The sequence below is a fragment of the Citrus sinensis genome, chromosome 9 (genome assembly GCF_022201045.2).
Source record: "Citrus sinensis cultivar Valencia sweet orange chromosome 9, DVS_A1.0, whole genome shotgun sequence".
NCBI lineage: Eukaryota > Viridiplantae > Streptophyta > Magnoliopsida > Sapindales > Rutaceae > Citrus > Citrus sinensis.
Genome location: NC_068564.1, coordinates 33312160 through 33333245, shown reverse-complemented (window position 1 = coordinate 33333245; position 21086 = coordinate 33312160). Strand labels below are relative to the sequence as shown.

The following is a 21086-nucleotide window of genomic DNA, read 5'->3' as shown; positions in this document are numbered from 1 at the left end:
CCCTGGCCTCCAGGATTTTAGACAACACCTGTAAAAGTTTAACTACAATGCGCGTAATCTAATAATATCTCCTTTCATATAAGTTTAGCTTCTATGAACCTGAGTCATCATAATGGACCATCTTGAATTAATTTCCCGGAAGAAACGAGGAGGATTTTATTAAATTTATATGCAATTTTATGACAAAAAATTGGTGCCAAGAGTCTCAAAGAATTTCATTACTCAGGAAATATTTTCAGGCAAATGGGTATATATATATATGTATATAATCGTCGCTGAGAAAGATAAGATGAGAAGATGATATTAAAGGAACAGTTTATCAAGAATATCACGGTTGAATTTTGGGAGTGATGAAATCTGGCCGACTTGTTTGGTCAATAATCCAGTAACTCGATCCATGTACAGCACATAAAGCCCGTTCCTGTTTTCCAAAAGCTCTGCTGCTTTTCGAGCTTGGAGGACTGATTTCACCCATTCTTCAAAAAGTACTGCAATGTCATTTATTAAATGTCATTTCAGAGCCTAAATATATCTCAGATTCAGGGATTCACAGCAACGATAACAGGTAACAAGAAAAAAAGTATCATAATTTTGGTACATACAGCTGTCAAACGCTTCAGCTCTTGACCAAGTTACTAAGTATTCTGATATCACAAACTCCATAAGCTGCATCCTGTCAATACACCAAATCAATTTGATCATGTGCTAAAACAGCATGCGCTTCAGATGCTCAAGATGCTAAATTGGAAGCGGTCATGGATGGAAATTTGTTACTGAAATTCTTACAGTAGAAACATGCAGCTATGCATATTGGGGAAAGCATCATCAAATGGATCAGAGAACAGCAATTTTTCAGCTAGTACTGAAATTCTTTGAGAAACTAAGAGCATGACCCTGTGTCCAATATAAGGATCAAATGCTAGCTTGCGAATCATGTGCTGAATGCAGAATTGGGAATCATTGTCAATGTTATCTGACTCTGAGGCATCTCCTTGTAAACAAAAATAAAAAAAGTACCAAGTTACTAACAACAAGAGCCTAATCAATCAGACCAAGAAAGAGAGTTTGCGCAAAGAAATGGAATATATGTTGATGGAATGTTGCCAAAGGTAATAAGAAAAAAGATTGCCAAAACCTTTTACAACATTCTTTTGAGTGGGGAAATGAAGAACATTCGAAAACATTATCTGGAGACATATACCATCATCTTTCAAGGAGGAACACATCCTTCTAACCAATCTCATAATTAAACTCCGTATTGTTCCTTCAATGGATTCCATGTTCTTTCCCGCTGATAATAGATTCCTTAGTGATGCTTCAAGACAGATTATAAACAGCATTAGTACTTAATGACAAGAAAAGTAGAGTTTCATTTGGTAACATGAACAAAATTTTCATACCATGTGCCACACTACAGACATGAAGATAGAAACTAGAGCATAGACTTGAAGCATTACCATAAAAAATTGCAGTCAATCACATCAGATTATTCTGAAATTCTCTCTTATTTTTTCCTGGCCACCTATTTTGTCGTTTTTTCTTTTTGCCATTGAGATCATAAAAGACAAGCCTGATAGTTACCCAACAATAGGCCACAGTGTCAATGTACAGCCTCAACCTGTGCATTTTCCTACATTATTTCCACCCCTAATGCCTTTAAACTTTATCAATCAAAGTCTGCAGTCGGCATAGGATGCAACATGCAGAGTGTTCTCACCAGTCCATATAAAGTTCCTAGCATAAATGTCATCCTATCACATCTTAGTTGTACTCCTAAGAGTTTATATGGTCTACAGTTGTCCTCAAGGTGGTAAGCTCCAAATATGACATGGACTCATACAAAAGTTCCAATCAATGGTTTTTAAACAGCAGATGCAGGCAATCTATGTTACTGAAGATATACTCGGCTTTAGGTGTTTTTCCAGTACATCACCAGAAACAGAATCGACAGAACAGACTGGACGACATTTGATGCCAAGATAATTGCGGTTCAACGATGAAAGAAGAAGGCAAAATACAATACTTCTAAGATGTCCCCCATTACCACTTTTCCAATAGCTAAAATAATCTGTCGGCCAAGCCAAAGAGGTGGACAATGTTTTATTAAAATAGAAAGCTGACCTGACATTAAATTCACATCACACTAGCGGACAACTATTTCATCACTGAAGTGCAATAAGATAAAAGGAGAGAAGGAATAAGCTCCCCTCCAAATCTAAACTCAAAACTTTTAAAGCAGTCAGAAAGGACAAGCAAATAATACGCTTCAAAGATGCTAAAATTTATTGCATTTTGAACACATATTTGGTAACCACTTTGTACAGATAAATTCAGAGGTCCTTCTAAAAGCCAAAATTTCTTGCCTCTTGAAAAACACTACTTTAACAGGTTATGAAACCAATTTATGCTATTGATACCATTCTAAAGGACTGGCATATGATAATGCAAGGTGTCATTTCACCTAAAATGAAGTCCACAGCTTGGTGTGACCAGTTTGCAAAATTAGCCTCTTCCGCCTGCAGAAATACAAGGCACTAAACAAATTTACAAACAATCCGAAAGTGACATAAATAAGCTCATAAGAAATGTCACTAAATTCCCTCTCACAGGAGAAACAGTGTCACAGAGATCCACGAGGAAATCAACCGAGGCCCTTAGTTGCTCCACCTCATCTTCACTGTTTAAGTCTATATTCATAAGAAAAGTTTGTAGTCAAATAAACAACATCGTTGCTTTTAAACACTCCACATGGATTCAGGCCCTTTCTAATCCAAACCATTAAATTATCTTCCAAATCATGGATAACGCATGGCCATAAGCTTTTGATTCTATTTTATTGATTCCAAATCATAATCTGATATTAGAAAACGAAATTTAATCCTCATATAAAGCTAAGGAGTTTCTAATACGTAGCAACAAAATGCAACTTCTGTTTTCATAACTGAAAACGTCAACGTTTAATCAGAACAGAGGCATAATTATGCCAGTCAAGTCCATATTTTTATTTTTACCAGTAAAACGTCGCCGTTGAGTCGAATCACTGGTTCTTTTCCTTCTCCTTTCCTGAAGCCTCACTGCAAAATTGACAAAACATTAAACGACAGCAGCAATAAGGATGATCATGACCATGATAAGGATTAAAGACAAAGTCGACCTTGTCTAAGGAATCTACGGCGAAGAACGTCGTTGAACCGATAATCAGAGCCGTCACCAGCTCCACTAGGGCTCAATTTCCCCAAATTATCAAAGAAATAGCACTTGCAAGAAGCACTTTGTGGAAGCAGATCGTAATGTAAAGCATCTACAACAAAAACTAAAATTAACAATGGAAAGGAAAAAAAATGTATAAAGAGAAATATAAATAAATCAAGAACCTTCAGCTTCTCGAAGATCCTCTCTGAGTCTGAGAAGCTCTTGCTTTCGGTCTTTAGCCTGGAATCGAATAAGAAACAGACGTGTATTAAATAGACTGTTTAATTACATCGAAAAGGGAAGTCGCGAGAAGGAATAAAGAGGAAGACCTTTCGCTTCCAGCGGAGAGCGTCCGATTCAGAAGATGGATCATCGGCGTTTTGATTTCGGCAGTGGAGAAGCTTTGATCGGAGAAGAGAAATGGCGACGGCGAGCTTAATTGATTCGTCGTTCTGTGGAGAAGAGCTTGCGTTTTGGTGTTGGCCGGTGGCCATAATTTTGAATCTTAGTTAAACACGAACGCGGGAGAGCATTGAATGAATTCTACTGTTATTTATAGAGGAGAAGTCCGCTGACCAAAGTTGCTGACAAAACGACAATTTGGCTCTCGTTTTTGGCCTCGGCTCATTTACTCGTTTTACCTACATCAATCATCTTTGATTTTGCAGGAGCGTCGTGGTTTTGCCATCAAAGTTCCAAGTTCGAGATAAGCTTCCGTTGGTAAAATGGTGAAGTTTTGTTAGCTTGCTGTGTGCTTTTACTTTTTACGGGGGTGAGTTTAATAGCTTTGCACGTGAGTAAAATTAAACGGACACGGCCAAAAACGGGAGTCAAATTTACCGTTTTGTCAGTTCTCCTCATCAGTTTGTTTATTTACTGCGTGAAAAAGAAATTTTTAATTTTATCTTTAACATACGAAATATATTATTCGAGAAGAATTTTGGGAACGTAATTAGGAAAGTAAAATGTTTTGATCAACGCAAATTTCAGTTGGACCGCGTAATGATCAACGCACCCAACCCAATTGTATTTTTAGGTTTGTGATTATTTTCGTTGTATTTGTAAATGTATATGGATATTAATGGGCCTTTGGTCCAATAGAAGAAGTCTTGCACTTATAATGTTGAGTGTAAGGGTTCGAACTTCTATTAAAATTTTATGAAGGTTAATTTCAGTACTTCCTGATAATTGAGTGAAGACAGTCATTCCTTTACGAAATATTGGAGACAGTCTCTTTCTTACAAAATGTGAGTGAAGTAGGCACCCTTCTAATATGAGAGAGTTTAAAATATAATATTAATTATAATATCTGATGTAATGTCAGTAACATCTCTATATAACAGACTTAAAAAAAAAAAAAGTAAATGTATATGCATGATTGCGTGCGATTGGATGGTGATGTACTAATTATGTGGCTCACAAGCCACATGCCATTTAGTGCCAAATATTTCCTTAAAGCTCAAGTGTAATTAATAAAGATTCGTACGGATCCATGAACGTGTTGATGAAAATAGAAATAGAATTTTGCAAAATAATACGAAGAAAGATGATCGCTTTCAACCTACTTAAATCTCCTCTCGTTTAAACATATATATATATCGCTCACAAAAATCTTTTTGCAGTTCCTTTGCCTTTTAACTAAATAAATAACACAAAATTAAAAGCTTGCCAGCTAGCTGCTGTTGGCACTTGCTAATCTTTTGGTTCTTTTCCTCTGAACAAATTAAAAAGCCATGGGCGGCAGCATGAGCATGAGATATATCATGAGCCGTCGAACATTCGCGCATTTTCAGTGATGGTCATCACAATCCAGCGTATATATATTTTATAAATCCAGCAATCTTAATTATTTGAGTAAAAGCCCGGCCCTGTGCAAGAAATTTATTGTGTAATTTAAGATGCAGGAAAGAGCTTGGAAGAAATATTACACTCTTACAGTAATGCGCTTAATTTTGGCTATATTGCATTTAAGAAGTCTTGTGGAAGAAATTGATTTCCGTCCGACTTTCATCTATAATAGAAAATGAATGTATATTTGCTGATATAAAATTGCATTTCCATTCGGTCAACCAATATTGAAGGCACATTTCATGAAATCGATATTTAATCTCCTGTCACATTCTCAAATATTAGTGGGAGTTGAGATATCTCTTTTTATGTGTGGGAGTAGAGGTCTCACGTTCAATTAATTGGCTCATATTTTCAAGTTATTTTCATATACTTCTAAGCTTTGTTACAAATGCATGAATTTATATGTGCAATAAAACAGCTGGCCCAAAAATAATAATTTTTTAGTCTTAAATTATTTGATAAGTAATAATTGAATCATACTAATTTTGAGTAGATGTAAAGTATAGATTATACAACTTAATAAAATCTAATAGTAATTAATATGTCAAGGAATGTCAAGTCAAATGAGTGTCAAATACACCTTAAAAATAAGAAAAATGCTTGATGTAAAAAAAACGAGAGAAAGGCGAGAGAAATAGTAAAGAAAGTGATAGAGAGAGTGAAAGAAACACGAGAGAAAGACGAGAGAATTTTATTCGATCTCTCTAGCACTACTCTAAAAAGAATAGACGTTAAAAATCTTGAAAGGAATGAAGGGCTCCGTGAAGAAAATGGAAATATAATATATTTATTTTTAAGGGAAAAAAAAAAAAAAAAGAAAGAAAAGTAGATCACTTTAAACGTATTCAGAAAGTAGATCACTTTAAAGTTTAAACGTAATCATTCATAATGGAAGCCAACCACCATGAGTTAGTGTCAGAGATATCTTTTGCCTTCACAAGGTTTTTTCAAACAAGTTGACACAAAGCTTGAAAGGTTTGTGTTAACAATTAACATATTCACGTCATCACAACAAAAGACACTAGCCAGCCGCAACCAGAGGTTTTGTTCTGGAGTCTGAACAAACAGACATCGAACAATATATCGGGAGAAGAAACAGCAACAGCATGAGATTGAGGTGTTACAAGCTTGCCTTTTCACTCGTCATCTTCATCATCATCTACCTCATCACCGTTTCAGCTCAACCCGTGTCGTTGCCTAGTCAGATCAAAAAGGGAGCCCGGGGTGCGGGTGCTCGCGGCGGCACACGTGGCGGCACACGTGGCGGCGGCTTTGCAGTTACTCGCAATGGTCATCACAGATCCTCTTCATCACCTAACCCAGCTGCTCATAATAATAACTACTTCCATCTTGCTTCCTTTCTTTTCTTTTGTTTCTTCCTTATCTAATTAGTTATATTTTCTTCTTTTTTTGAATTTTATTTTCTTTTCTACATGCTTCTTCTGCGCTTTAGTTAATATTAATTTGGCTGTAGCTTTATTCAAAAATTGTGTTCTTCATCATTACATTAGTTGAAAGCCCTGTGCAAGAAATATATATTATCAAACAGTGAAACAACACCCACTTCACTTTAAACCAGTCTTTTTCTATTACTTTATTTTTATTTTTTCTTCTTTTCACCTTTTCCTGCGTCATGACTCATGCGATGTGAGCGTGAGTCGTGATATTTGATTGTGAATTGTGTTCAAAAGAAAGAATCGACCATGGTCCTAATATCGGGTTAGTTGCACGAAAGTAACAGGTTTTCTAAAAGAAACATTGGGGCAGTTATCAGTGTGCTGTCCCTTTCTCTCCGCTTGCTTACAATTTTTCTCAGATTATCACGTCAGCAGAAAAGCACGCGGCTGAGGACAAGAATGATTCACTTTCAGAATAAACAAAAGCAAAGAAACAAAAACCAAATAAGAAAAGTCACTTCAAGTCTGCAAAATTGTGAGAGCATTTTCGATCGACTGGTGTTATATTGATTCGGATTTGAAAACGTCTAGATGGCTCTCACATAACAATAGATCATCAGACATAAATCAACTGACAATTAAAAAAAAAAAAAACGCTTTGCGGCTTTTCTAATAGAGTGAAGCCAAGCCCCTCCCTCGCATTACTACTACAACATTGTGCCGTAATCATTCTCTGTGAAGCCCAAAGATTCTCCGGTTAAAGAGATTACCACTAAGGTCCACTTCAATCCCAATACTGGATTCGAGATCTATGGAGGAGTAGCTCTCCTCTTTCAACTAAATGATGTAAGAAAGCAAAAGATATGAATAAAAAGCAAAGTCAATTAGACACAACGTTGTACCCAACTCAATTCTTAAAACTGCATTTATGTGAGATTGGCAGAAGCCTCAAGCAGAACTTGCACAAGCACGCAGACAAATTTTCCACTGGGTCTCATAAGCAAACAATCAGAACAAATATGCTTGTCAACATTCTATTCACATTCTCTTTCTCATTCAACCAAAAATTTAGGCCATTCACTGCAAACCATACTCCAAACACAAGTGAAATTGCCAGGAAAGAAACAAAAAGAATGGAAGAACCCATCTCGGATCAAAGAGACAAACAAAGACGGTTGTCTTTCAGTAATGTAACCATGGAAGGGCAAACTACTTTTACGATTTATGAAGTGAACAGTTTAACAATAAACTAAATTACTTCAGTCAAGAAACTAAAAAATAATTAAAAACAAAATAACAAAAGGAAAAAAACTACTCAAATACAAAAACAGTATCTGGATCCCTTAAAAGGGGCCGGTCTTCTCAATCAATTTGGCAACATGATTAGCTGCACTCAGGAACAAAATCCATGGCATTTATAGTTCTGATTTCTTTCCTCAATAAACACAAAGCTCTGACCTCCAAAAAGATATACAACTCAATAAAATTTACCTATTTTTTTCAGTTTTCTTTTTGACCGCTCCACCTTATCACATGATACATGTTGCTTGCCTCAGTCAGTTATGAAGACCTGGAAGCAAGCACGGGAAATCTACGTGGACACTCGCGCTCATGCAAAGAGATATATATATTAGGTGTGCTACAGCAGACTCTGGCAGGCCTCAATATCAGATGCCTGTGAATCCAATATGTTTTGCCCAGGACTACAGCTTATTATCCTCAATGCTGCATCAAGTACAGATTTCCGATACATCTCCTCTTCCATCTTCTTGAGGATCTCCTGCACCACTTTAAAATCCAATCCCCCGGCCAGAATTAGTTTCCCAATAATCTCACCAAAATTATGCGGTGCTCTTGGTAAATCAATTCCAACATCATCCATCAAAGCACCAAAGAGCAAACATCCCGTCCAAATGTCTCTAGCAGTAATGACTTTCTGTGTCAACAGGTATTCCAAGAGTTTTGTAACCAGATCAACACAGGGTGGGTTTTTTTCAAGTGCAAGGGAGATTGCCTCTTTCACAACCTCAGGGTGATAACCTGGAGACTTTAGTTCCTCGACACACATCAGTGCTTCCTCCAAAACTCGGATGTTGAAATATTCCTCCAGTAATGAGATTGTCTTTCTACAGAGTTCATCCAGATTCAACTTTCCAGCAGGGCGAAGTGGTTTCTCCACAACTGCAGGCACGGGGGAAGAAGTAACAGGTTTAGTAGGTATAGGGAGTTGGGACGTAGGTTCTGGGCCTGGAATAAAGTTGGATGGTCGTGGAGGAGGGGTCCCACTGCCCTGCAACAGAGCACTCCTAGCACCCATAGGACCACCAGTACCCTGAGGTAACAGCCTAGTGTTCAGTGATGAAGACTTATTAATCATTGGTGACTGCACACGTCCTCCAGGCTGCATTCCTGATCCATCACCCCTAGGCATTGACCGCTGCCTAGGAAATTCCCAATTATCATTATCCATTCCAGGCATCCCAGGCATCTTTCTAGTTCCTGGCATGCCAGGCATCATACCCCCCGAACCAGGTCGTGTAATAGGCATGCCACCCGGGCCAGTAACCCCTGGAGCCCCAGAGATCATGCCACGGCTATTTCTAATGCTTGCAGTAGCACCTGGACGCAACCCAAGATTCTTTTCGGCCTCTGAATGGATTTCAGTTATGGTTTTTGCTGTGACCTGTAAAATTGACGGTAGAAGAATATATGTACTCAGGATATAAAACACTGATCAAATCAGTATCACCACATAAATAACAAAAAATATTTACTGAAAAAAAGGGCATTGGTAAGCTACCTCTTCACGCCTAGGAACCCAGTTGTTTGCCCGCAGATCAAGAACATCTCGAACCATAAACCTTAGCCGGGGAGCAAGTTGAGGATTGGTAGTCAATTCCTTCAACCTGCTAAAGTACATATCATTTATACGCCGTGATTTTGGGCCTTCATCAAGCTGCTTGCCAATGGTGTTGAAGAACTGACATATGGCTTCAACATTTTCCTCAGCAGGACAAGTTGAACTATCATGTCCTAGAAGCTCCTGTTTACACAATGATAATTGATAATCAACCTTCAAATTAATCAGCATGTCTCAAAGTTAGTTCTGCGATCCTCAGCTATCATCCTCAACACTAACCTGAACAATGTGATGAACAATCTTTTCAGGCACCATCTTCTGCTTCAGTAGCTCCCCAATCAAACGAATGTTTCCAAGAGTACGAAGCTTGACCAATCTTTCTTTATCCCTACGCTCTGACTCTTGATCTGGAGCAGTCATCTGCCTCACTTCTTCCCTCAGTTTGTCAGCACCCTCAAATGCCTCCTGGCAAATATTCAACAGGACACGCTTGAACGTGATTTCTTTCCCACCGGGTTCATCAGAAGGGAATGGAGGAAGCTTCTCATTAAGATCAGAACATAGCTGGGCATACATGGGGCAAAATGTGGGCTCCAGCACAGCCTTATCAAATATGAGAGATATAACCTCCTGTAGCAAGTAACCAGTGAGTTCAATTGAAAACTTCAATTATTGTAAACCAAAGAAGTTTGAAAGAAAGCCATTGAAATGTAGAGCCAAAGATATCTAACCTTTAGGATATCAGCAGATGTGATGCCAGAGTCTATGAGTTGACCCTTAAGTAGATCAAATTTCTCAGGGGTTAGCTTATTCAGTATCCTGGAGATGAAACAAAAAATTATGTTCAGAGAACATGCTGATACTTGTATGTTGCATAAGCCTTCAAGAAGCAATCTGTCTGTTAGGATTGCATCAAAAGAACATGTGATGATAATAAGGAAAAACAAAAGATCCCTCAAAAGAGAAGCAGGAAATAAATGCTATGCAGCAAGTATGTTTTGGTCACTCATCCGACAATGAAATTATTGAAAGAAATATCTGAATCTTATCATCCTTCAATATTTTCCAGATTATAATAAGGAATCATCGATGCAAGAATGTATCCAAGGGTTGTTAAATCTTAAGTTCAGTAGTTAGTCAAACGAAATGGAGCCTCAATTCGAATAGCAGATAAACTAAATATGATTAAAAATATTACCCCTTCACAGTCTTCAAGACACGTTCTTTCTCAGAAAGATTTCCCCTTTTAGCCGACCATGGCACCTCAGCCTTGATTAAAGCCGGAGCTGGACCTCCCTGTTCAAAAAGCAAACACAGTTGGCTGAAATTAGAATCAAACAGCATCCACGCACGCACAACAGAAGAAATCCACATAAGCTATAACACTACAGAACAGGCACAAATTCCTTTATCGAGTCTGTTAGCATAGCTCGGCTTTAAATTTAGCAGTAATTTTGACCATAAATATAAGAGACTTTACAACGGAATTTTCCCACTACTTCACACAAAATCCATAATCCCTACAGCACATCATATATATATCTTTCAATACTCATGTCATTGAACCAACAACTCAACAATCAAACCCAGCAAATTATGACATGCAGGCAGACAAATTCCGTAGGATACTCAATGGAACCTTCAATGTGTTAAAGATTTTCATTAGGCAATCATATGAGCAGCAGGCAAAATCATTTCAGGAGAGTTCAGCTCCATGTTTATCATATTTTTGTCGAGACAGTTCAAATATTTATTAACATTATATCACCACGGTCCAAGAATGATGCAAAATATACACAGACCGTCATTTGTATAAAAGCTAATGCAACCACTCAGGGATGCAAGCGATAAGATAAACAAATAAAATATATGAAGCAACACAAGCAGTGTACAAATATACCTACCCCTTGGTTAGAAGACATTTGCACCCTTGAAAATTGGTAATTGAGTTGGTCTTGGCGGTTAAATTGACTTCCATCCGGCTGCCTGAAGTCATATCGTCCGCCAAACTCTCTGTTATCTCGATTAAATTCTCCAGAAGGAAAAGACTGTGCAGGACGACGCCAGTCACGATTATCTGGCTCAGAGTAACGGCTCTGAGGTTGGTTCGGTGGCTGTAGAAAGGAAAAAAAATTGTCATACGGGAGATTAAAATATAATCACGCAGATTAAATAATCACACAAGGACATTTGAGTCAAAAATCAGAAATTCCGAAGCTAATTTCCTATGATCATATCGTCCAACCAAGCATCTCCGGCAACACAGAGAAAAATAAATAAATAGTAAGAAACCACATCAAACTCAGCAACACACATTGTTTTCCGCACGTCCCCAGATTTGTTCTTCACCAAAGACTTCAGATTCAAATTCTCGTTTGATTTTGAGAATATCATCATCTATTACAGCAGCCTACGAAGAACATGTTCAGACATTATTCTCCAAAAATAAATAAAACTAAAAAGAAACAGAGGCTGAAATGGTGACTCCTCTTCCGAGTGTAAATAAAAAGAGAGAAGATTGCAAGTCTATGCATTAAAACCAAAGAATAAACTTTCACCTCTCTGAGCTGCAACAGCTGCTCTCGAGTGTACCGCACCCGCTCGCGACCCTCAAACCGTGAGTCTCCAGTCTACAACAACAAGCAATTAATGAATGAGTCAAGAACCTTCAACGGGCAAGAAAACACAAGGGATAGAGAAAAGACCTAACAACAAACACCAAGTAGCAAACAGCTATACAAGCTACCTAAAATTTATGGTTGTAAATTACAGCTAATATAAACTACCTAAAATTCATAAGTATGACTGTTTTCATTCTGTTTAAAGAACTAGAAACTATACTCAACTAATATAAGCCAAAGCTACAGGGTTCAATATATTTGGACAAAGGACTCAAAGTGGTCATGGGTCAGCAGACCAGAATATAATTCCACGAACAAGGAAAAAAAAAGTTATGAATTCAGAAGATTCACCCTATAGAGGTTGAGAAATATTTTCCTCTCATCATTCACACACCTCCAATAAAATTACCAATCTTCAAACAAACAATGTGCATAGGTCCTTTGTGGGCAACCTCAAACTCACAGAATGCCCACCTAAAGCCTACATATTCTTTTCCGTCCATATTTACAGCAGATACACAAAGTGTTTAGTGCCCCGCCAAGAATTAGGACTATTATATGATAATCAACTACCAGAAAAGAGAAAAACATAGAATTAAAACTAAAGGATCAAATAAATACATAATGCTAATAATACAAGTAAACTGGAATAAAATTTGAACTAGAGAACCATATTTCCCACGTAATCTCATTATAACAAGACACGCAGAATTGAATAAGAAAACAAAACCAACCCAATAATTATATCAGCTTAGCGAATATATAACAGCACAACAATCAATCAAAGATCCAACTTTCTTCGAAAACAAACCAAACCAATAGAAACAAAAACAAATCCACATGAAAACATCATTCATAAACACAGAAAACAAAATCCAGATCCAAATCAGGAGATGGAGAAAAACTACTACCGCTGAAGGAGGGGCGCCGCCATGGGGACGCAAGAAAGGGAGATCCGAAGAGAAAGAGCCAAAAGCTAAAGAAGGAGCAGCAGCGCCAGCTCCAGAATCAAAACGAGACCCGCTAAACAATCTGCTATTGCCGCCTCCGCCGCCGCCAGCACCACCGCGACCACCGCCAGGTCTCAAGCTCAACACCGTCTGATCACCTTGATGCATACCTCGATCAAATCTCCGCCGTCCAAAAACAAATCAAAACTTTTAACGAAGAAGATAATAATAATAACAAAAGACTCGGCAGCGATTGTTGTAACGCTGACAGAGGATATTTATATATATAGATATAGAGATACAGAGAGAGAAAGCGAACGAGAGAGAGAAGAGTTAATAATATTTGTGTGTAATAAGGAAAACAGAAACGAGTAATTGAAATTCTCTCTCTGAGGAGAGAACTATAGAAACTTGAAAAAAGAAAGAGAGAAACAAAGGGTTAATGTTATATGTGAGGCCGGAGTGTCGTGTGACGCCAAAATTAAAAACCCTTCTTTCTCTCGCAATTTCTTTTTTATTTTTATTTTTTAAAAAAAATTGAATTTCACTTTGGTTGGGTTTACGTGATTACGTGAATGTCCTTGGTTTTGTTGATGAAGTATAAGCCAGATTTTCTTTTGTTATTATTTGACATATCTACCCTTATCTATTTTTGTTTGGGAAAAACTATTTCTAGGAACTAATTAACTAATATAATTTTCATTATTAAAATTAATAACATTAGGCTTAATATTAAAATATAAAAAAATATATGGTATTGTGAAATATATTTTTCAGTTTCTTTCTTGAATGTATATCCAAAAAAATTGGACTTATGGTGTGATGAACACTTCGTGTTCACACACACACATATATATATATATATATATATATATATATATATATATATATATATATATATATTAATTTAGACCTCCCAAAAAATTTCTAAAATTTATTATTGGTAAAATATAATATTGTCATTATACAAAATTGGAGAGTAAAATTTTTAAATGTTTAAATAAATAAATCGAGATCTCTTTTATCGGGATTTTACCCAAATATAAGCATATTCATGATTGTTCATTAATGAAAAAGAAAATAGCAAGAAAAAAAGATCTTTAAAGTAAGTGGGCAAAAATATACATGAAAGCTATTTTTAAAATATATAATACGCATAGCTTTTAGCAATATAAGTTTATATTAACATGGACAAAACTTTAATTTTCGTTTATTATATTATGTAAATATAATTAAATTTTCTTTAATATGTTATATTTAAAATTTAATAAGATTATAAATTGACAATTTGAATAAAAACAAGCGTTGGACTATTGGCAACCTTTCATTAATCTTTTAAAACGCTTATTATAATAGAGTTACATTTAAGGACATATACAAATAGGATTAACCCCATTTATGATTCTCTCTCTTCAAATTTATTTTGCTTGCACAATATAATTTTTTTATTTATCATAAAAATAATCTGAATTTAAGAAGTAACCCTCTAAGCCAAAACAAAAATCTTGTAATAAATATAACAACTAAATTAGGATACAACACAGTGGGAAAATAAATTGAATAAAATTTATATCCCACTACAAATAATTTTTTAAGAATTTTCAAACTAATTGCTCACCCAAAGTTTATAAGGTACAATAATTTGGGGGTTGTTTAAAACTACAAAATTGATTTCACCTATCATTTTTAGCCCTAGTGAGAAGTGTAGCAGAATAAACTTAATAAGAGTGTTTAAACACATAAAAGTGGTTGCAAGAATACCTGCTATCTCAGCAGAAAACATCAAAACTTGATTTTTCTTTACTAGCAGCAAAAACAATTTTGGGTGTGTCCATTTCTTCAGGTCTTTGCCAATAATTGTGGATTTGTGGTGTTCTTGACCATGGTCAATTTGAAAATAAATAGTGTGAGGTTTACTAGTGGCTTTCATGGCTTTCATTTGAAAATCAGTTGTCATGATAGACTCGTAAAATATTCATTATTTTTTTAAATATAAGGCCTTATCACTTTTTTTTTAGATTTTTTTAAAATTAAATAATAAATAAAGTTTGAAGAAAAAAATACAAATATTAATATTAAAATAGTGCAAAAAAAAAGTTATTAGAAATTAAATGATTTATGAATGAAAAGAGTGTTTATTGAAAAAAGAAAAAAAAAAAGGCGTCTTTGACATTAAATGGAATACATTAAAAAAGAGTTTCAAAAGTATGTTGGAGAGATTCCAGTGGTCAAAATCTGAAAACAAAATGGACAAAAGCAATACATTCACTTTGTTAGGTTATTCCAGCGTGTGCCTACTTTTCACCAAAAATTGATTAGTGTTTTGCAATGGTATCTGGGGATCGGGATTTACATTCGCGTCGACAAAGCTATGAAAAGTGGCAGCCTGGTAATTTCAATGTCAACTCGTTACTTATCTTTTGTGTGTCCGTAGCAGTGCAAGGACAAGATCGGCACTTCAAAACAGCTCAGATAAAATGTACTTTCCGAGTAATTACTTCGGCTTCCATCGAAAAGACTGCTTTCCCCAAAATAAACGAAAACGCGGCGTCGCTCTACAGTCGTGTTTTGCCCTAACTTTTGCCGGTTACCTTCCGTGGGCCCCACTTGATGAAACGCACTCGTGTCAATATCTCTCGCCGAATCTGGCAGCGACCGCGGCACCCCACTAACTCACAAGTGTCGGTAACGCCAAGCCTAACCGCCTGAGCCACTAAGCTCTATATTTTAAAGTTGCTTTTGCTGCGCTGTGTGGAGCTCACTTTTGTGGTTATGCCACGTGTGTGATGACACCGCAATGGAATCAGCTATTTTACGCCCTGTTTGGTGAGTTTTATGAAGTTTGGATTCAGTATCTTGAGTTATGCGGGCACTTTTTCACCTCGTTTTTCACTTTTTGTGCCATGGTAACCGCGAGTCCGGGCTGGCTGTGCAGCCCGTGTCCCTTCCATTTTAGCGTCATTTACTCATTTGCATTTCGTTTTAATTTTATTTTAACACAATATTTGCCTATTTTAGATAAATTTTTTGAATAATACACGCTGTCCTTACTTCGTGATCTGACCCCAATCTAAATTAATTCCATCAAATGTCGGTGAACCATTTTTTCTAATGTGAGAGAAAAAAAAGTTTCTGAACTCTTTTAGCCCCTTTCATTTTAAGTGTATATACCAACCATATTCCAACCCAAAAAAAAAAAAAAATTGAACGAACGAAAATTTTATTTTTTTTAGGAAAAGAAAAGGATATATCAGCTATATTATTTCCCATACTGACTGTTGGGCTTGGAGCTAAACCTTCAAATAATCATAAAAGAAAAATTTAGAAGTACTACAACTAGATTTAAGTTTTGTGTTTTCTTTGTTTAAAGAAGTATTACTATGAGTCTTAGATTCTTATTAGGATTGATGTGTTATAGTTTTTAAACTACAGTTGTTGTGAAAAAAAAGTTATAATTATGAAACAATAGTTAATAATATGTAATAAATATAAATTTTAAATAATAATTTTGATAAAATTATTAAAGATATAATAAATTTTTCATTATACGAGTGAAAAATTATATCAGTCTACCTTTCAAACTTCATCATTTAGTATTTACCAAATACTTTAATATTATATTTTTTTAAGTTACGGCTATCTAATCTTAATTTTAAATGAAATCTTAATTGAGTAAGATTAGAAAGCAAATTTAGAATTAGTTTCATATTTGATTTTCACTAAAAGATTCCTCTTGATAGACGCGTGCTGTTCCTCAGCTCTGCAAAACTTATTGAGATAATTTTTTTGAGAAGTACGGAGTTATTATAGAATTATATTATTTGACTCCATCCAATCGTTCTATTTGTGTTATGGCCCTCTCGGAAATGTTATTTTTTACATTATGACTAGTGGTGAACCAGAATCTCAGCTTCACTTGATAATTATTTGCTTGCTATTTTGTTTTTTTTTTACTACAAGGACAATAGATAGTTTAAGGGGTCGATCAATAATCCAAAACGACCATTGTCATTGAACTGTAGCAATAGTTCTTTTGTTACATCCAGATAAATTAAATGACAATGGATACACTTTTTAAGACCAAAAACACTCCCTCTATAAATCTTATGTAATTTTCTTTAATTACTAATTTACTCGCAACTTTATTTGTCAAAGAAACATTACTAATATATTTCAGTTCTTTTTTCACTTGATTTAGTCTCATATTGACCTACATTTAAGGTTTTTGTTGACGACAATGTATAAATAATTTTCTTTATGAATATTGGGGTGTGTTCGTGGCATTATGGTGCATTTGTGTCTTCTCAAATTTAGACTGATCTAAACACGACCCATTTAATAATCGTGTCAAAATATTGAGACACTAGCTCAACTGAAAATAGGTTTCTAATAACCCACTTAATATCTATATATTTAATAAGATTTACATTAACCATTTGCACTACATATATAAGATGTTGATCTTGTCAAAGATTTCAGACCTTATTAAACTCCGAAAAATTATTAAACCACATGGTTTTGATAACTTTCATGGTCATTACACAATTAAATCATACGGCTTAATAACTTTCTCAGAGTTTAACAAATTCATAATCCTTTGATATACATATTTATCATAATATTACATATTTATATTATTAAAGTTTTAATTATATACGTAGATAATATTATATATTGATATTATAAAATATACATGTCTACTAATATTTTACATAGAGTTCAACTATTAGCACTCCTTTATTATTCTTAAAAAATACCTCTGTATTAAAATTACATTAAAAAATATTTATAAATTCATTTATACGTATCATTATTTCTCCTTCCACTAATTCTTTACACCCACTCCTACATAATTTACCTTTCCTTTTTTTATCAACACTTTACATTCAGCATCCATCCTGTTCTATTACTATATTAACATAATTTCTTACTAATCCCAAGATTTAATGATTACGAATTGCTTAAGAATGGAAGACTAACAAAAAGCTTTTTGAAGTCAAATATATACAAAATTTTAGAAGATATATATACAATTCGCTGTCGCTAAATTTGATAATAATTTGCGTAGTTGTTGTAGTAATTCCACTCACATAAGTGGAGAAGGAATCATTTAAACGTCCGCATGACAAAAAATAATAATAATAAATTATATAAAATCATCCTGTAGTATAACGCTTACGTTTTTTAGAATGCGACTCAAGATTTTACAACACAAATGACTATGATAATTGTTATCAGATTTGAGAAGCGGTAATTTCATAATTATGGGCTCATGTACCCGGCCCGAACCGGCCCTCGATCTGCCAATCAGCACTTAGCTAAAATGAAGAAAATTTCTGGATAAGAAAATTTCTCTCTGGTTCGCGGAGTCCCAACTCCCGCCTCCCTTGAAAACACCACTATGGCTGGTCTCGCCAGCGCCTTTCACTTTTCTAAAACGACACCGTCGCTCTCTTCAATCGAGTCCAAGTTCTTCGGCCTCCATTTGTGTAACCTCAACCATTTCTTCCTCATTTCTTTCTCGCCTTCTTCCCATCACCACAACGTTTCCATCACCGCCAGATACGGCGGCGGTGGCGGGCCCCGCTTCGCAGGCTCCGACTACTCCCGCCGCCGCCAAAAGGAAAAAGATTTGGAAGAAGAGCAAGCCTTTGATATCGATGGCATCAGGTACCTAAAAACTCAGACTAGTTACTCCTCGTATGGATTTACTGAAAATAAAGCTCTGATTTTTGTAAAAAGAGTCGTATAATCAATCAATGCATGAAGTTATTTTTAATTTTTTGTTTAGTAACTCACTTAAGAATTTATGTCTATTTTATTGTTAGTTTTTGTACGTTTACGTTTATAAATACGTAATGGTTGTGAATTGAATTGAAGTGGCTTGTTGGTTTGTGGCATAGGTCGAACACTGTGAGGCTTATTGATGCTCAGCAAAACATGGTTAGTGGATTGAATTTTCTGTTTGGTAGCTGAGAAAGTGTGAAAATAACTGAAAAGTTTGAATCTTTACTGATTATGAAGAATAATTTTAGATGTAGTTCTCATTCTTGGTCAAAAGTTTTGATCTTGTTGGTTGGCATAGGTTGGTATAGTTCCTAAGAGTGAAGCTATTCAAATGGCCGAGGATGCTGAACTAGACCTGGTAACGCAGCACTTCTGATATTAATTGTCTATAATTGTTGAAGTTTGGCATGTTGTAATATTGATTAGTTTGTTAATTTTATTCAACTGATTCTTTCTTATCATTTAGACTTCACTACTCTTTTAGAGAAAGTTTTTGAGTTTCCTTTTGATGTAAAGATAATGCTTTTGACTTTTATGATACCGGCATTCTTGCAGGTGATAGTTTCCCCAGATGCAGATCCTCCAGTTGTCAGAGTAATGGATTACAAGTATGATTTATTTCTTTGATTCTTTTTAAAAAATGACAATGTGTGCCTCTCTCCCTCTATATATATATATTCCCCCCCCCCCCCCCCCCCACAATTTTGTCTGAGATGGTCAGGGATCCCTGATTGGGAAATCCACTCTCGTCTGATGATTTATTTTTAAAATCTTATTTTCTTTAAATAATTTGAGAATCACTTCTGTTTTTCTGCCTTATTATATATCCTGTTTTAAGAGTGTACTAATGCTTTTTTTACTTCTTCCTCAGTAAATATAGATATGAACAGCAAAAGAAGAAGAAAGGGCAGCAGAAGAAAAGTGCAGGTGAATATTTACTTCTTATACAATTTTCTGTTTCCCTATTTGTTTTGTGAAGTCGCGTAGAAAGAATAAAGACACTGACAATATTTCTTCTCTTAAATGTTAGCCAATCGGATGGATTTGAAGGAGCTTAAAATGGGGTAAGTTTGTTGATGCATTTACTTTTCTCCAATTTCAGAGAGAACTCTTTGGTTTTGTTTTTGAGTTTTGATGCCTAAGTTGTTGGTGGCTTATTAAACAACTGTTTCTGATGGCACAACATTTGATTTTGCATGTGAATATTTTCCAAAATCATCACAATCCTGTTTATCTGCATGATTCAAATATCAAATTTTGATTTCCTCCATTATCTTAGATTTTTTTAGATGGTTTTTGTGTCAATGTTACAGTTTACGCTAGTGAAGTTACTAACTTTGAAAATTCGACAAGTAGTGTTGAATGTTGGCAGGTCTGTATATATGTTTCTCAGTGACCATTCCAGTCAAGATTGTTATTCAATTCTGAAGCTATAACATTCTTATATCTAAGTTATGGTTTTACTTGTTATGTTTGATTCTGTTGACAGTTATAATATTGACCAGCATGATTATTCTGTGCGTCTAAAAGCTGCAAGGAAGTTTCTGAAAGACGGAGACAAGGTGGCTCAACTTTTCTTCGCTGCATGTGTTAAAATTAGATTAACACATTAATTACTCTTGCTTTTAGTCTTGCTTAACTGAAGTATATATTGTCAATTCTTTCAGGTTAAGGTCATAGTGAACCTCAAAGGGCGGGAAAATGAATTCAGAAATATTGCTATTGAGCTAATACGACGTTTCCAGAATGATGTTGGGGAGGTACTCATATTACTTCTGTTTCCTACTATCAACGGAAATAGCTTTTTCGTTGGCACTTCACGAATTCTGCATTTTTGGTCTTTATTTGGTGTTCCTTTTGCAGCTTGCTAGTGAGGAGAACAAAAATTTCAGAGATAGGAATATATTTATAATTTTAGTTCCAAATAAGGCCCTCTTACAGAAGGCTCAAGAACCACCGAAGAAGAAAGATAAACAAGTTGTAGATGAAGTCTCAACTGGTGTCTGAGTGCATTCAGCCATTCCAAGTGGGGTTTTGACAACATAACAAATTGGCTGGTAATCCTTATATGTGCCTTTCGACTGGGATGCGTTGAAATTCGTGTATAGAATTAGTGTGTTACAGCTGTGTGGCATATTTATTAGATATTCTATAACATAAGCAGCTTTTTCAGATCGAATAGTTGTAACATTTGATAGATCAATTACTTCTTTTTTCTTTAGACAATCAAGACGTCATACAAGGTTCAGTAAATGGGCATGTATATGTTTCCTGTGAGGCTGTTCTGAAAGCAAGAACAATTTTTAAAATTTTGTATGCAAGATGACCAGTCGTGGTATTTGTTCCGTAAACTTATTTAGAGAAGACTTGGTGGATTATTGAGCTATTTATTGTGTCTATTTAAGGGTTTTGGAATATGAAATATGAA

At 35.4% G+C, this 21086-nt stretch overlaps 3 protein-coding genes and 1 non-coding gene across 7 annotated transcripts; 1 reads left to right on the top strand and 3 right to left on the bottom strand.

Moving 5' to 3' along the window:
- Positions 1-110: 110 nt before the first annotated feature.
- On the bottom strand, positions 111-3896 carry LOC102614716 (protein MULTIPOLAR SPINDLE 1). 3 transcript variants are annotated; one of them, XM_052433159.1, is made up of 10 exons: positions 3522-3896; positions 3375-3432; positions 3155-3301; positions 3012-3074; positions 2608-2687; positions 2462-2516; positions 1136-1315; positions 787-991; positions 603-673; positions 111-488 (listed from the first exon to the last, which is right to left on the bottom strand). In XM_052433159.1, the coding sequence occupies exons 1-10, from the start codon at positions 3684-3686 to the stop codon at positions 304-306; spliced, it is 1209 nt and encodes a 402-aa protein (XP_052289119.1). In that variant the 5' UTR covers positions 3687-3896; the 3' UTR covers positions 111-303. The 3 variants fall into 3 exon arrangements, with proteins under 3 accessions (XP_052289119.1, XP_006474022.2, XP_024952992.2); XM_006473959.4 differs by having other exon boundaries at positions 112-488; positions 1202-1315; positions 3522-3893; XM_025097224.2 differs by having other exon boundaries at positions 113-488; positions 787-988; positions 1202-1315; positions 3522-3892.
- A 3735-nt stretch (positions 3897-7631) lies between these two features.
- LOC102615214 (eukaryotic translation initiation factor) lies at positions 7632-13315 on the bottom strand. 2 transcript variants are annotated; one of them, XM_006473961.3, is made up of 9 exons: positions 12833-13314; positions 11859-11930; positions 11615-11710; positions 11205-11414; positions 10499-10596; positions 10032-10119; positions 9580-9930; positions 9241-9483; positions 7632-9123 (listed from the first exon to the last, which is right to left on the bottom strand). In XM_006473961.3, the coding sequence occupies exons 1-9, from the start codon at positions 13037-13039 to the stop codon at positions 8080-8082; spliced, it is 2409 nt and encodes an 802-aa protein (XP_006474024.2). In that variant the 5' UTR covers positions 13040-13314; the 3' UTR covers positions 7632-8079. The 2 variants fall into 2 exon arrangements, with proteins under 2 accessions (XP_006474024.2, XP_006474025.2); XM_006473962.3 differs by lacking the exon at positions 11615-11710 and having other exon boundaries at positions 12833-13315.
- Positions 12346-12450, bottom strand: LOC112498016 (small nucleolar RNA snoR103). The gene has a single exon (XR_003065100.2). It is a non-coding gene; the product is annotated as a small nucleolar RNA snoR103 (small nucleolar RNA).
- A 4857-nt stretch (positions 13316-18172) lies between the features above and the next one.
- Positions 18173-21044, top strand: LOC102615703 (translation initiation factor IF3-4, chloroplastic). Its single transcript, XM_006473963.4, has 9 exons — positions 18173-18541; positions 18775-18814; positions 18957-19016; positions 19214-19266; positions 19530-19585; positions 19689-19722; positions 20148-20220; positions 20326-20418; positions 20522-21044. Exons 1-9 carry the CDS (start codon positions 18273-18275, stop codon positions 20663-20665), a joined length of 822 nt encoding a protein of 273 aa, XP_006474026.2. The 5' UTR covers positions 18173-18272; the 3' UTR covers positions 20666-21044.
- Positions 21045-21086: the final 42 nt, after the last annotated feature.